The sequence below is a fragment of the Zonotrichia albicollis genome, chromosome 5 (genome assembly GCF_047830755.1).
Source record: "Zonotrichia albicollis isolate bZonAlb1 chromosome 5, bZonAlb1.hap1, whole genome shotgun sequence".
In the NCBI taxonomy this organism is placed as follows: domain Eukaryota; kingdom Metazoa; phylum Chordata; class Aves; order Passeriformes; family Passerellidae; genus Zonotrichia; species Zonotrichia albicollis.
This window is the reverse complement of record NC_133823.1, coordinates 15,336,495-15,353,063: the sequence shown is the minus strand read 5'-3', so window position 1 is coordinate 15,353,063 and position 16,569 is coordinate 15,336,495. Positions and strand designations below refer to the sequence as shown.

At 42.7% G+C, this 16,569-nt stretch overlaps 1 protein-coding gene across 31 annotated transcripts in view; it reads right to left on the bottom strand.

Moving 5' to 3' along the window:
* Nucleotides 1-16,569, bottom strand: part of ADGRL3 (adhesion G protein-coupled receptor L3) — a 488,531-nt gene that overhangs the window by 36,957 nt on the left and 435,005 nt on the right. For 23 of the 31 annotated variants that reach the window (XR_012580371.1, XR_012580372.1, XR_012580370.1 and 20 more), the window contains 2 exons: nucleotides 15,854-15,945; nucleotides 2,997-3,023 (listed from right to left, as the gene is read on the bottom strand). Coding sequence is in view for 28 of the 31 variants with exons in the window: in XM_074540856.1 (XP_074396957.1) it covers nucleotides 2,997-3,023; nucleotides 15,854-15,945 (119 nt within the window). In the remaining 3 variants the exon portion in view is untranslated. The remainder of the gene's footprint in view (nucleotides 1-2,996; nucleotides 3,024-15,853; nucleotides 15,946-16,569) is intronic. The other 8 variants (XM_074540865.1, XM_074540868.1, XM_074540872.1 and 5 more) reach the window with 1 other exon arrangement.

Here is a 16,569-nt window from a genome sequence, read left to right as displayed (position 1 = left end):
CAAATGGAGGGAAAGAAAATAAACCAAATGAAATGACAACTCTGATTGTCACTTTTTTTAGTGTCCACTGGTTTCACAGGACTGCCAGCTGGATTAGCTTCTTTATTTACACTTAACACCAAGACACATGTATTGCTGCATTTTAGCTAGTCTCCCATATGCCTGTAAGCCAGATAAACAGCTACAGGCAGGTGGGCAAGCCTTCCCTGCTTGCCAGATCCACTCCACACAAGGATGTTCTTTGCTATGCTGCTTCACACTTCTTCCACCTTGCAACGAGGGGAAGTGTGTGTACTCGTACAGGCACTCACACACTACATTTGCTAACGTGGGAGCTGCTGCCACACTTCTCCCTGGAGAAAAGGAGGGACAATCCTTCTTCACATGGGCTGTACAACTAAATCATCACTTGCTCCACCTCAGGAGGGCAGTGGGAGTAGAGGTGTAGTAGAGGTGTGCTCAGCCCCAAATGTTGTTCCAACAAACAGAGGGAGCAGGAGGTTTTTGCTTGCCTTCTCCCACTGACTTTCTACCTGGACAACAGAGCTGGAGACATGGGATGGCTGCTGCATCTTAGGGGTTTTGGGTGTTTCAAGAAAGCTGGAAGCTCTGCTGGGATGGCAGGTGGAGTATTCCATGTTACCCTGCTAAGCAACATTTAGTCATCTCCTAAATTACCCTTTCAAAGACTGATCTTCAAACACCAGGACAAGAGAAGAAGTGTGAGAAGCAGTGTAGGAACTCTGTCCTGCTCCTAGCCTAGTTTTCACATGATGCATTACCTACAACTTTAAAGGAATTGCTGCTGCACAGGGGAGGGAGTCCACTTCTAGCTGGGAAGCAAGCAGCACCTTGAATATCTGCCCTTTACCTGAAGGCTTTGGTTTTCTTCTGCCATCCTCTGTTACCATTAGGTGTAACACCATAAAAATGAATGCACTGATATCCAATATTTGCACCCCTTCCTCCCTGTTTAGCCCTTCTATATCCCAAATGAGACAAGACTGCAGCGAGCCAGCACCTCTGTTTCCTTGTCTGCCCCAAGGCCCCCTGAGGTGCTCCAGGAGGCTCGCAGGGACAAAGACCTGCCTATGATTCCAAGCCCCTTCAGCCTGGGTTTGGGCATGTTTGGGCTCCCATCTGCTAAGCAGAGCATGGGGCAAGGGGGAGAAAGATGAAGCAGCAGCAATTTGGGGGGACAAAGCAGCCCTGCAGAGGTAAAACAGACAATCTCAGCTATGGAGATGCCATGGCAGCTACAGCCTTGAATCCTTTTCCTTTTAGCAGGGCTTGTCACAAACAAAAGCATACCAATGTTGTATTCAAGTCTTTTGTTGTTTGTTTTTTTTTTTTTTTTCCCTTTAGGTATTAGAATGAAAACACAGCATTAAGTCTTCCATTGAAGTTTATAAAATATGTATTATTTAACCACATGACCAGAAGAGCTCCCTAAGGTAACAGCTTATTAAGATAGTTCTTTAAAAATCACTATTATGGACATAGTAGACCAGAACAGCTCCTTTGAAGCATTTCCAGTCAATCCCACTAATAAATATTTAGCGTGATGCAAATTGAAAATACACTCTTACAATACTTCAGAAAGGTAGTCGCTAGATAAAGTTTACAGCTTTAGTCACTTGGGATATTTTTTTCCCCAAGATTCCACCATCAGTGAGAGCATGCTATTGTCCTAGTTGCATACCAATTAATAAAATACAAAAAATTTTCTTTTTTACCAAAACAAAAAAAAAAAAAAAAAAAGAAGAACAAATTAAGTGGAAACCCCCCCCTCCTTTTTTTCCCCCCAATTTCCTCTTTTCTCATCCCCAGATAAAAGCTTCCTGCATTTCCAGAGTCTTTTCAAAATTATTCCCTGGAAATCAGAAAAGTATTCTGCTTTAAAGCATAGCCCATTCTTGAATCTGATTAAAAAGCCTTTGGGTGCAGATGTGTGCAGGAATGAAACCGTTATTTAGTGAAGATATGCTACCTTCAGTGATGGAAAGGAATCTGTGGGTTAGAAGACCCCCAACAGTGCAAACTGCACACATTAACAGTGTTGTGCCTTAGAAAACAAGATCTGGTGATAAGAGGATGTGGAGATTACTGTGAAAAGCTCCATCCCGCATCCGCAGAAAAAACCAGAGCCAAGCGATGAAAGAGAACATGGGAATGGTGCTGAAAGGACAAATACAAAGGACTCTTCACCAGAAGAACAAACTGAAAGTCTACTGCAAAGTTGATCTGCTTCTATTTTGTGCTACTGCACGTTAAGTTTTTGGTTGCAGGAGAAAGAGCATGGGTGCCCTAAGGTATATAATTTCTAGGCATTTTTGGCTTTCTTCACAGGCTTTTTTTTTGGGGTTTTTTTTGGTGCAGCTTGAGGTTTTTATCTTGCTCTTTGTACAGACTTGCTGCTGCTTTTCCATGGCTTTTCTTTCCTGTAGTGAAATTTTATTGCAATAAAGAGACAAAAATTTTTGATGCCTTTGAAAATCAGTGGTTTACAATTAGGGAAAATTAGGAGGTATTCCAATGAGGAAGGAGCTACCAATGCACACAGATTTGCTTGCACTACTCCCATTAATTAGAAAGGGAATCATGGGGAATAGCAGCCATGCACCTTTTTGAAAATTTGCTTCTGTATTTATACTGCCATAAAGCAATCCCAGTGACAGAGCACAGGGGATCAGAGGCTGGTATTGGTAGAACAAGTCTGTACTATGCAGGATTAAATTGGGAGCTTTCACCCTGAATTTAAGTAACATCCAATTAAAGAATATAAAGCAAATAAGGTGACAATTGGTTGGCAATACACATGCAGCACATTTACTCTGCACCTTAGCTGTATGCCTGACCATATTCCTGCACAGTTTGCTCTTCTGCCTCAAAAGCGAATGACAGAAGCTTTAATGATTTTTCAATATTGATCTGACAGCTGGTTCATGAGACCACACTGATAAATGAAATTTATCAGCCATTCAGGTCATTCTTACTTGATGAAGGGTCTGTTATCCTCATAGCTAAAGAATGCATAGACATAAAGACAAGAACACCAACATTAGAAATATAATGACATAGAGAATTGAGTTTACTGCTAGTTCCCCTCCCTTCTCCCACCAGCCATCACCAAAACCAAAGGGGGACTGGCACCAGGTGTGCCTGGAACACACCAGCCAGCCTGGCTTGCTGTCCCAGGGAATTGAAACATGACTGGGAATGCTGGCTTAATGCACAGAAGCAGGCTGTGTGCTGCAGCTACCCCTCCTGGCCACCATCCCACAGCTATCAATGGACTTTGAAATATCTTCCAAATGTCATGGCTGTCACTGGAGAAGACAAGTTTTGAAACCCCAGCATAGCCACCACAGGCAGCTTTCATGTGTTCAAGTGGCAAAACTGAAGCCTGTGGGGCTGGAGCATGTTACAGGAGTATCTTGACTGCCATTTACTTTTCCAAAGTGGAACTTCCAAATCGCCACATTATGAGTCAGACTGCAGCATTCATGAGGTAATGGGATCAGGAACTTCTAAAGCCCTGAGTGACACAACATGGACCTATTTGCTACCATTTCATGGGGCAGAGCAAAGAAAGGCCTCTGCCCGGCAAGGGTGAAAAGCAGCTCAGTGCAGTGATGAAGAAACCAAGCTGGATCACTCAGCTCCTGCCACTGTGGGGACACAAGATTAGCTGCAGTAATTTTCCATGGGGACTCTCCCTGTCCTTCTGGGACAGGCTGTGTGCCTAACCCTGCCTGTGTGGCAGGCAAAGTGCAACAACTCCCAGGCCTCCTCTCCCCACTGGCACAGAGCTTTTGAACCTGAGATCCCTCACAGAAACCCCATGGGTGCCAGAGATGGAGGATGGCTCAGTATGTTCATCTCATTACCCCTGGCAACACAGCCAGGGCCAGTCCATCCTGCTGAGACCTCCTTTGGTCAACACTGGCAACCTGCAGCTCCCCTACAATGCAATTAAATGAAATGAAGATATGACACAATCTGGACTTGTCAGCCCAGCAGCGTGGGCAGGAGCAGGGCCTGGATTTCTATTACTGTGTTCACAAACATGCAGGTTTTATGGTAAAAACTTTATACTGAAAAGCAACCTGCACAAGATTATAAAAGTACAAAATTTGAAGGGTTTTTTTATGTTGCTGTTACTGTCCAGACCCTCACAAAGTTTTTCAGCAACCCATAATAGCATTTCTTCAAGGCAGCTGAAGGTTCCATTTTATCTTTTGTACAGACAAAATGCAAAACTGGTAAACTCGGATTACCTTTGAGCTTGAGGCTAACACTTCAAAGCAGCTCAGGAGAAAACCACCAAAAAGACCTTAGCAGTTCTTCCCCTATTTCCAACATGGATGTGTCTAGGCAAACAGGTGACTGTTTGTGAGATTTTCAAAGATGCCTAACTCCCAGTTTAATTCTCTACACACAAGGGCCGTAGAATTTAGTGTCTTGTAGCTCTCATGAAATACAATCCTTTTCATTTTACCAACTCAAGTGTTGTAAGAAGCTTAACTCTTGTGTTAGCAACAATTTCTGACAAAAATTACTTCAGAATGTTTTGGTTTTTTTACCCCGGTGAAGTCTGTGAAACCTATCAATGCTGCAGAAATACTGTGTCATTATCTGCAATACGTAAAACCCATCACTTAGAAAAGAGAAAAGCCCTGGAAGAGCCTCAGTTCCCAGAAAAATGGAGGTGCTGACTGGAAAACTGAGATTGTATTCACTAGTAGTAAAGGCAAGTAATTGTTGAAGCAGAAACTGTTGGAAAATTTAGCCTAGCACAGCCTGAGATGCTGCATCTGAAGCGCTATCTCCAGATTTGGTTAAATCCATCCAATAGCTGGCAGTAAGGGATATAGCCCACTGCATTTAAATTATGTGACCCTGCTCCCCCCACAGATAAGGTCAGACTAGTACCCCCAAAGAGGAATTTATCCCTTAAAAGAACAGGTATTTAAGGTAGGCAGGGCTTCACCATTCCCTGCAGAAATGCATTTCTCTACAGACTGCAGAGGAAACCTGAATGATGGCTTAGGTGGAGGCTTCACTTTCAAATACCTGAAGGTAAAAAGCTGATCTTTAGTGGCTGCATTATTCATTGAACCTGTGAAATCTTACCTCACCTCCCCTGTGTTTCTTTGCAGCCCAGATGATGGATAGTGGATGGTCTACCAAGCTGTATAAATACCTAATTCATTTTCTAATCTTAAAAAAGCCCTTACTTTACCTTGGGGCAAAGACTTCTTAAGGTTAATTACACATCATGTAAAACTCTTTCAAAATCTTATTTAAGTTAGATGTCTTTCAATTTCCCAGAGTACCTTCTCCTTCACTGATGAGAAAGGATTGTTCACATTACCTTCTACATTCCTATATTTGGTCTACATTTCCGGACCAGTACTTTTTTTAAAGAAGTTGTTAAAATTAGCTACTTATATCCTTGTTTAGATGCTTAAGGAATCTCAAAATCAATTCATCTTAAGCTCAGGAACCCCTTTTACACTACCTATCCTTTTAAAATCCCAAGAAATACCTTTTTGTCACCAGGAGACTGAATTGCTGGGATACACGCGGACAGCCCAAAACACTCACAGACAATCTGCAACTTGTATTACATGAAGCAAATTACTTTCATGTACCTGGATTACCAATATCATAAAATGTTAAAGCTTTCACTTTTTCTGCAGCAGGAAGAGTAAGTCAAGAATTTACCTTCATATGAAGATTGGCTCTAAAATGCTGCTGAACAGAGAAAGTCTGTTTTCAAAAAGCAGTTATTGAGCTCTCATTTAAAAAGAATAATGGCTGGTCTTCTTATTCTTTGAAGAGCTTTTTTTGTTTGTTTGTTTTTTAATGTAACAAACTGAAGTTTTGAACCACATTTAGAGTAAACCTAGGCCTTTAATAAGACCCTACATAACTAATTGACTTTACATATTATAGTTTTGTACAACCCTTTACAGTTTAACTTTACTTAACTTGAATTTATCACTCTTTTGACAATTCCAAGTATTCCCCTATGTCTGTGATAATAGGAAAAGGCTCAATAAGCACATGGACTGATGCCTTGGGCCCCAAAATAACTGTTTGGATAGGAAGGAAAAACACCAAAGTGAGTATACAGGACCTTTAGTAGCTGTTAGGGGTGATGAAACCCAAATAAAAACAGATGGATGATGTGCCCCCACAAAAGCTTTCAGAAAGGCCCGTGGAATTAATTTTAACATGGTGCAAATAAAGCAGAGAGGCAGATGTTTCCTGCAGGCAAGCAGGAGGGAAACACAAAATAAAGTGTGCTATTGTGTCTCCCCACTGCCTGCCAATATGAAGTAGTAGAGATGCTTTACTTTCTTTTTCTTTTTCTCTTTTTTGTTTTTTGAAATTTCAAGGATTAGAAAAGATTGATTTATTGAAGGAGCTGGAAAGTCCAGCACTCCCCTCATAAAGCAAACGGGTTCATCATTAATTAGTGAGGGAGCATCTTCATGGCAAGAAAAATCAATAGCAAGCAATAAAAGAGTGCTTAAAGGATTTTGCCTTTGCATTTCGTGACAAAGTTACCACCTTGATGGCATGAAGCCAAATGACTTCCTAATCTCCTTCCTTAGGCTGCTGGTGTTCATCACACAGCCTTCCAAGTCATCATTTACCAGTCCCATCTTCTGGCTCCCACACTGTCTCTGACAGTAGGTAGCCAGTCCCCTCAAGACATCTGTATCCATCTCAGGGGTCAGTGAGCCTGCCACAGCTTCATTTGCAGGAGAAACCCCTGCCTTTACATGCCTTGAAGACCAGGCAACAGGGTAATTTTATATATATTGAAAGCCATAGCCGCTTTTGATTTCCATCACTACATCTGCAAATGTTAATCACACCAATGAGGCCAAACCGTCCTTGGCTCTGTGTGATACCTAAGCCTATGATTTGGGGCAACCAGTGGCTAGATTTTTCTGCCACAGGCAAAGCATCATCCCTTTCCTCTCAACTCACCCAGGGAAGTCATGTCCTGCTTTCTCAGACTTGTCCTTAATTATTGCAATTGGAAAGAGCAATTCTGTTAAGTTCATCTCATTTTCTGTAAGTAATTAATTACCCTCAGAATTGCTTACCCTGTTTATTTCCTTCCTCCTCACTTTGCAAAGGCATGGCACAATTATTCAAGCCACACTGATGTGTAACCACATATCTAATTGTTTCCACACTATATGGATTCAGCAAAGCCTTTAGACACATTTGTATTATCCAAATAGCACCAGCAGGGCTTGCTGACAAAGTGCTTAAAATGCATGGCCTTTTAAAACAATAATCATGATTTATGGGTTCACAGAAAGATTGTAGGTATTAAATATCTTCCAGGACACTCTCTCAAATCAATAACCACTGATTGATTTTTTTTTTTTACATCCAGAAAGGACAACACCTGTCAGTGGGAAGATTAGTGCTTTACAATCACCATTCAACATTAACACAACCATCACAAAAACACAGGTAAATAATCAAACCCCCAAACCAAAACAATCAGATATCAACCAAACCCTCCTGTGAAAAACTCAAACAGCAGCAGACTGCAACAAATGAAATCAGATGCTGCCATCAACATCTCTGTGGGAAAAAGGCATGCAGACAAAAGTGCAGTCTCAGATGTTTTTCCAGCACTGGCAGGGTTTCTGCCTCTGAGGTGCTCATAAACTCGGCCCTTGGGCAAAATATAAATGTGCCATACCTTTTCTTGGTAGGAAGCTTGTACGTAATTTGTTCTGTGCCAACTCCCAGTGGTTTTTCTGGGTTTGCTTTCTGCTGCCTGCTCAAGTTTGCTCATGCAGACATGCAGATGAAGGTTACATGGGAGCAGCACTGAGTTACCAGGAGACTAAAAGGCAGGGTGCTCTCTTACATAGGATCCAGGGAGATGTGAGACAACTCTTGGCTTCTTCAGCCTGATAAAGAGGAGGCTGAGGGGAGACCTCGCAACTGCAGCTGCAGCTTTTTCATGGGGGGGAAGAGGAGAAGCAGACACTGATCTCTTCTCTGTGGTGACCAGTGACAGGACCAAGGGAATGGCCAGAAATTGTGTCAGGGGAGGTTTAGATTGGATATCAGAAAAAGGTTCTTCATCCATAGGGGGTTTGGACATTGGAACAGGCTTCCCAAGGGAAGTGGTCACAGCACCAAGCCTGACAGAGCTCAAGAAACCTTTGGAAAATGCCTTTTGGGTGTTCTCCTGTGTAGAATCAGAAGCTAGACTTCAATGATCCTCAAGATACTCTATCAATCTATGATTCATTGACCATCAGGCTGTGAAGACATGGTGCTCTCTCTAAAGGCCATATGAAACACAGAGATCATGGCCTGAGCTCTGGGACAATGAAGATGAGGGAAGACGTTTCTAATGCCCAGCTCAGTACTCCACGGCTGATATCTAAACTTTGCACGGGGGGAGGTTTTCCAAAGGAGGAAAAAGCTATTCCTCCTCTTCCAAAGTGTCCAAATAATTTGGTTATCCTTGCAAAACACTCCTCTTAAGATTTTTGGTGACAGAGAATGTGCTATCTGCATGTCCCAAGCACTCTTTAAATACACTTGCTTCTCATCCAAGCTTATCCAGACCAAACATTGGCTTGGGAGTCCTCTTGGTTCCCTAGGATCAGATTATCCTCTCCATGGATGATTCCTTTCCAGAAGCCATCCTGGAGCTGCTGTGCTCTGAGCCTGCAGTCCCCAAAAGTCACAGGAGTCCAAAAATGCTGCATATAGTACAGCTGGGTGGTAAGGAGAGATTTTTCAGTGTCCTCTTCCTGAACAGCCCACTCAGTTAATCTTTCTAATTTTTTAGTAGGGCTATATGAAAATCTTTTTAAAGAGATTTAAAAAGATTTAAATCTCACTCTGTACAGGCACTGTTATTTTATTTAAGTTATAGGTGATGTCCAGTCAGGACATGGGTGCATGAAAACTTCCCTTCCACAACTGCTGCTCCTAATAGGGAGTGCTCATGTTGCCAGACTCTCAGCCCTTACTCCATGAATCTGAGAACTCTGAAGATAAAGGAATGGACCTTTTGCACCTAGATGCTGTGCTGGGCAAGCTCCCAAGAACTGGACCCTCTTATTATACAATGTCCTCCCTCTGCACTCCCAAGCAACCACAAACCCAGAGGTAATGAAGGATTAAAGTGTTGCTGGTCTGCAAGTCCAGTCCCCTGAATGAACACAATGCAATATTCAGTTCCAGACCCTTTGTCATCACTATTTCCAAGTTGAAGAATTTCATGATTAAACAAGGAAGATCTGGAAACCAATAGAGGATCTTAAATCTCCATAGAAAAAGCTGGAATAATCCTTATTGTCTCCTACTTTGTTTTGTTTCTAAAATGGCTAGAACAAAGCACAAATTAATCTTCCATTAGTAAAAGCATACCTGCTACAAATTATTGTTCTTCATTGGTAATGTAAGCTCTTCATATCAAAGGAGGAAAAAAAAATCTTGCATTTTCAAAAGTCTAACTCATTCCCCACTGCACCAAACCCAGGATGTTTACTTTTTTCTGCATTTCAATCAGCTGAGTAAATAAAACTAGACTGGTAAACCTCTGTTCCTGCCAGCACAATACCGCTGTGTTGAATCAAGGATTTAATTTAAACATTTCTGCAGATGATTTTTGAAAGTTCTATTTAACCTTTGTTTTCAATTTTCTACCTAACTCAGGATTTTTTTATGGCTTAAGCAAACCCACAGGACTGAAACAACAAGCTAATCTGGGGGCTGGGATTAGTCATGTCTCTTTAAATAAAGTACATATGTTGAAGCACGAAAAAGAGCAGATAATCACTTACACCCATACAACATATGGGGAGAGCGGGCTATGGCAACAGTTTTAAAAGAGGCATCTCTTCAAAAGGGGCTTCTCAGTTTTGTGCCTGGTGCTCCCCATCCTTCACCTCCCACAACCTGGGCCAGACTCCCTGAAAGAGCCCAGACTGAGCTTTGCAAGGTTTTATATAGTAATAATCAAGGTTAAATCTTTACATTTGGCTCCTACTTTTGGCTGTTAAGTTGTGCATTCTGAGATTTATTTCTTGCAAGCCTTTGAGCAAGAGACTTCTATGGAAAAATACTACAAAGTAGAGGAGTACGTTGTGAGTTTTGTTTCCACTCAGAAACTTGAGAGAACATATACAATTTTGTTTAGTCTTTAATTCAGGGCTGTGTGCCTTTAGCCGTGGCCATTTGAAACTTCCATGGCAGACAGTATGCTGAGGAGGGCTTGTTTTGGTCATTTGAGGATTAATTTTTGATGGCTGCAATGCAGGACATTTCTGCTTTGTCCCTATTAATAGGATTTGAACATGTGCTCTTGTGAATGTGGTCACAGTGCCTAAAAACAGTATCTCCTGTGTCCTCAGAATAAATACATGTTTTTCTAGGGAATTCCATGTTTTTCTTTTTCAATTTCATTTCATTTTTAATCTTCCATTGTGGAAGATGGGATGGGAGCAGGTTTCCACAAGAGGAAGAAAACTGCAGCACAACTACAGTGATTAATGCCAGGATTAAACTATCTCAAGGTCCCTAATTAATATAGTGCCTCTTTTGCAACAAAAGGTGCTCCGAGCTAAGACCCTGGGCCTCCCTGTCTGAAGGAAAGAAAATTGAATTTCCAGGATGACTTTCAGGTGAGTTTCTACTGCACTAAATGAGTTTTTCCAACAAACCCAGGAGTACAGCCTCACACACTCCTCTTTGAAGGGGTCCCCACATTTTGTGCTTTCTAAAGAGCATGCAGGTGGTCTATGGCACAACCCAAGCTAGGCCCTGACTGAAACAGTAACACAATAAAACGGGACAAAAAGGGAAACAAATTGGCAAAGCCCTTTGCCTCTTGCCTTCTTTCTCGTGGGTCTGCAACTGCTCTTGGCAGCTACAGCTGATGTGTTGCTCTTCCAAAGTAAACAACATAAAATCTAGTTGCCACATACTACAGCGTAGAAGAATGTCAGGAAGACTGGTCTGGCCTGGGGAAACACTAACAGACTCAGCTACAGCCAGGCAGCACCAGGGAGAGAAGGGATGGATGCCTGTGGGAACTTCAAAGGAAAGGTCCTGTCTGTAAAGAAGAGAACATGATGGCTTCTGGTCTCTGCTGAGAGAGAACCTCTCCCTTCCAGCCACTTGGAAAAGTCCACTGTAACTTCAGGTGCAGCAGCTGCTTGGCCCCCATTGATGAACCCTCTTAATTTGCTTGTAGGACCTGAATTTTGTTAGCTGAATGACTTCTCTCCCCTCCCAGTTTTCCAGCAGTTTTCCATGTCATTAACACAATGAGAGCTTGCAGCAAAGACAAGAGTTCAGATTTCACTAGATACCCTCAAGAGTGCATCTGGATTACCATCAGTGTAGCTTTTCATTTTTTCCCTTCACTATAACCATGGTGATTTGAATGAGCAGTATTTAAATGGCTGCAGAACAAGCACTGCACTGCCATGCATTGCAAAGGCTTTGCCTGAAACCCTGTTTTGCACAGAGAATGGTGGTTAAGCATCTGGAAATGGGGATGGTTTGTTGTGCTGCAGCATCTGGCATGGGGTGGATGGAAACCTGGTGTGCAAGCTGCTACAGTGCACATCTGACCACCTGGAAAGGAGCTGATGGATGGATAATGGAAGAGCCGTGCTGGACTATTTAAATATAATGTATTTTCTGTTGTCACATAAGGCTTCCCACAGGAATGTGAATACGAAAAAGATTCAGTGCAGTCTTGTCTGTGACAATCTGAGACATTTTGCACATCCAGCATCTTCCCAGCACAATGGAAAAGCACGAAGGAGAGCCTCTGAGCCGCTCGGCTCCAGAAATCACTCCACACAGCAGCAACCTCCAGTGAAACAGCCTCACAGCTGCTCCAAAGAATTCCAGCTGCTAACACATCCTCATGAGGAGCCATCTGCTAGCAAGAGTGCATCAATACTGTGCTGATATGCCTACAGCCTCCACCTCACAGGCTACAGGTGCACGCAGCACAGCAGGCCTTCGCCATCCAAAAAGTTTACGTAGTCCCTGGCTTGAAAGATGAGCCTTCCCTGCAAGCTTGCAAAGGCTGGGGGAATCAATCTTCCAAAACAACATCTTCCTGGGTACATTTGTTGATAGTAAATTAGTTTGTGCTCAAGAGCCTTTCTATGCACCCTCTGCATCCCACTTTCAGCCTCAGATAGGCCAGGAGTGAGGTACGTGTGACGTGGGCAGAGCTGCCAAGGACTAAACAATGCTCCTCTCCATCTCTGCTCACCTGTGTTTGCCAACAAGCCACACACAGATGAAAGAGCAATGGCCACAGTGGACTTCAAGCATCCAGAAAAAGCCACAGTAAAAGGCTGGGAAGGAAAATCCCCTCCCAGTGTGTGTTTGGGGAGGCATGGTGAGAAGCTACACACACCACCCCAGAGGCAGCTTTTTGGGGTCACTTCATACTAAAGAGATCTTTAAAGGGCAGAAGAGATCCCCATTCTGCAGGAATCCTTAAAAATTCTGTGTAAATATACTGAAGAAGACATCAAGCAGAACTTCTTCATAAGGGCCTAGGTAAAAGCATGCTACTTTTGGGGATGGTACCTCTCATGAAATGGAAGCCAATATCTTCCTGCAATCAGTGGCAGGCACAGAAAACTCTTGCAGCTCTGAACAACATATCCCACATACACAGGCTCACATCTTTTCCTGGCTACATGCCTCAAAAGCAGGACTAGAGCACAAATCTTGCTGTCTCAGTGGGCACAACCCACTGAACTGGCTCAGTACCAACCTGTCATATAGGGAGGATGCCACTGGCACAGGGTGAAGGACCCACATATGTGGCTACCCTACTTCTCTCCTGAAATGCTGGGCTAAGCCAGAAAAGTTAACAAGGACAAAAATAAACAGCTCCGTACTCAACAAATCTCTTGCTGGGTAACCCCTGGGTAACCAGTGCCCCACTGCAGGAATGTCACAATCTCCCATGCTGGCACAATAATCCAGGGACTGTTCCTGAAGGTTAGGGAAGTTTATTTTTACAACTTTGCACAGTGCCTACAAATCTATCAGCCACACAACATCTGGTTCAGGCACTGCCCTTTGAATGGTTTTTCTGTTGGTGCAGTAATTAAAGGTATCCCAGGTGACACCTGATCCCTTATCAAGTTCATTAATTTAAGTGGAGTTATTTGGCTCTCTATTTTCCATACTTCATAATGTATTTCTAACCTTTAAAGTGACATAGGCAAGGACCAGATTGCAGGGGTGCTTATTAACAGCCTATTAAAATATTTTATGGCCTTTATTTTTACGTTGCCATAGGGAATCAAGTATTTTGCTGTTGTTAAACAGGCTCAGGATTTATGTTGCGAGAGCTTCACCACAGCCTAACGCAGAGTAATGCTAGGAAATGAGCTGGGAGAACAAGCTCTCATTCAGCTCTCCATGTGCTGTAAAGCTGTCACATGCAGATGGCAGCAAGGGGCCCTCCAATGTAGGCCCTTGGTTTGGTTTGTTTTATTAATATAAACTGATAGAACAAGACCCAAGGCTCTGGGACCTGGGTGCCTTTTTACTAACCCTGTAGACCCATGGAGGGTTGCTCAGATAGGATCTTTGTGGTCCCCTGTGAAATAAATATTCTGTGGCTTTTTATTCCAGAGCTGCTGTAACGCATCCATGTTTTGCAACTGACTTAGAGCCAATGACTTTGCAGGAATTCCACGATCTTACCTCCAACAAGACTATGATTGTATTTAGAGGACAACTATGATCTTACTGAAAACTTTTCTCAAGATTGCAAGCCCCTTCCTCTCTAGGAAGCTCCCCTCCAAAGGGAATTCCCCTGTCTGTTACAAATCTGTACTTCCTCCTAACTTAAGCACACCCAACACTGAGACAACACATGTCTTGAATTTAGAGAGTTAATGATGTCCTGCTTAGGTATTCAGAAATTACAATCAAGTCTGTTGTGAAATGCTTGGTTTGATAAACTTCCTGGGGTGAGCCTGGGGTCTTCCTGAGTTTATATTATGTTGCTCTTATTTTCTCAAGCATAAAAAGTAATTTGTAATGAAGTAATGCATTTGGAAGATCATCAGCAACATACTTAAAAGTATTTTAATTGCTTGTGTTTTCAAAACGTTTTAATGAAGTCAAATCAGGAATAGACACTCATCTGCCAAAGAGCCTATAAAATATTTTACAATGACATTATAATTGATGCAACTGGTTGTATAAATTCCTGGCATTTTAAACAAAGATACTAGAGATTAGCTCAAGAAGATTATTCAGTAGGCATTTATTATTTCTGCTTTAATTATAAGGGTTTTGTTGTTTTTCTTCTTCCCAGTTTTTAATTTAAATGTCATACTGTAAGATGATTTTGTGTGGGTAATCTAAAAGAGACTGCTCTCAGCGAGCAATCCCACAGCACTAGTGCATGACAAGTAGCCATATTAATAAATACTATTAAATGTACCATGCCTTTAATGCCTCATTCAAGACCAAATGACAGACTCTCTATCTGGGATCAATCCTGGACATCCAGGAGGGATTTCTCCTCTAATTTCATTTTACAGCAGAGCAATGGCAGGAAGAATTGAGGCTTCCTGCAGAGCAGACTCCCTGTAACCTGGGTGAACAAGGGCTCTGAGGGTTTCTGAGCTCACTGGGTCTCCTGCATTTGTGCAGACTCCAATTCCCTTTCCTCCCAACCCTTGAGGGAGAAGCTGCACCTAAGACACTAAAACTTCACCCACAGGACCATGCCAGGTCATGGCACACCAATGGCACTGCAAGCTCTGCCTGCTGAGAAAGCTTTTTTGGGGGGCCTTGACCTGGTTCAAATTAAAGCTGCATTTGCAAGAGCAGCTCAGCAGTAAGGACAAAAGCCTTGCTGAGAGCTGCCTTGCAAGTGTGCAATTCAGACATCTTCTAAAGAGCTCCCCTTATGCCTCTTCTCCCTCTCCTACCACGAATGAGAGAGGAGAACCCACTTCGAGCCGTGCTGCACCACACTCTTCTTTCCTGGGTGAGCAGTAAAGCGCTGACTCCCAACAATTTCCTCCTCCTGAAGCTCATTAGATGGTTTTATTAATTAGCAGGCTCCCAATCTTATCATGCACTGCACCTGAAATCTGGCTTGTGTTTTTGAAGAGAGTAATTAAAGCCAGAGGTAGTTGAATAAACAGGCACTGACAGAGACTAATACCCTACCAATATAATGAAGCAGCTTGCTAGACAGTAAGATGCCCAGGCTCAGATGTTAACCCAGTGCAAGGGCAAAACATGCTTTGGCTGGCAAGCACATCCACCTGCTGATGTGGGCACCTCCAGGAAAATCCTGGATAACTTTGCTGAAAGCAATATCAGACTCCGGGGGAAAATTTGGGTCATGGAATCTGTCAGGGGCCAAAACAAACAGAAAACAAGTAAGGCAGCTGCCCTCAGAGCACACAGAAGTAGTAATAATCAACTGTTTCAACACCTTCCCTGTAGAGACTGCAATAATTGGCTGGTAATTATTGGGCATAATTTCCTTTACGTATACTAGAAGGTTACCTGCTTCAAGGACAGTAAATGTAGCTTTGCCTCCTTCATGCAAAATTGAATGGAAAATGCCAACAATTGCAGCCAAATCCCAGTATAGTTTTTCATCATCAGCCACTTGGTGTCTTTTAGAAACCACTCTGCAGTGCCATAGCCCAAGGTATTATCCCTGGTTAGCACTGCTGCTGCCAGAGCTGGCTCCCCCGTTTTGCACCTCAGAGGAATGAGGGAATAAACAGCAAAAGACAGAAACAGGGAGAGAAAAACCACTTACTTGATATTGTCAAGACATCCAGATTCAGGTTTCAGTATGGCAGTATGATGAAACATTTTATAGAGAGCAATCCCAAGGAAGATGACATTAAGCTGTAATGGAGGGGGAAGAAAAAAAAAGGATTATGTGACACAGCACAACAGGGTGGGGAGAAAGTCAGCTCCTTCTCTGTAACAGATGGGTTATTGTAGGAAATTAGCTCATGGTACAGCTTTAGTGACTGAATGACAGAGAATTTCTAAGAATTTTATAAGGTGACTTGGCCTGTAGATTACAGGACCGGTGATGCCATAGCCTTACCACAGCTGTGGCAGTGCTGATACAAGGCTGGTTCTAACCTCAACTGTACTGCTTCAAAGAGCATTATGGAAAATTAAAAAGAGTAAGGGCTTCTCTGTGTCTGAGATATGTACAGTTGTGAAAAGTCACTCCCAGCATCTTAGCCAGCCAGCCCCATTGTAATGAAGCAAAAAAGCATCTTTTTTTTGGTGAATACACCTATTAAACACATCGGAACAGGGCACGTAGGCAGGGAAAGCACAATTGATTGTACTTTGCACAATGCAAAGTTGAAAAACAAAAATAAAAAATTGTTTGGTTTTTTCTGTAAAAGATGCGATGGAGTTTCCATGCTTCAGCGCTCACAAGGCGGCCAATTCCTGGAAAGGAGTTTCCCAAAAGCCCAGTCTAGGATTTGAGACATAATCAAAAAGGGA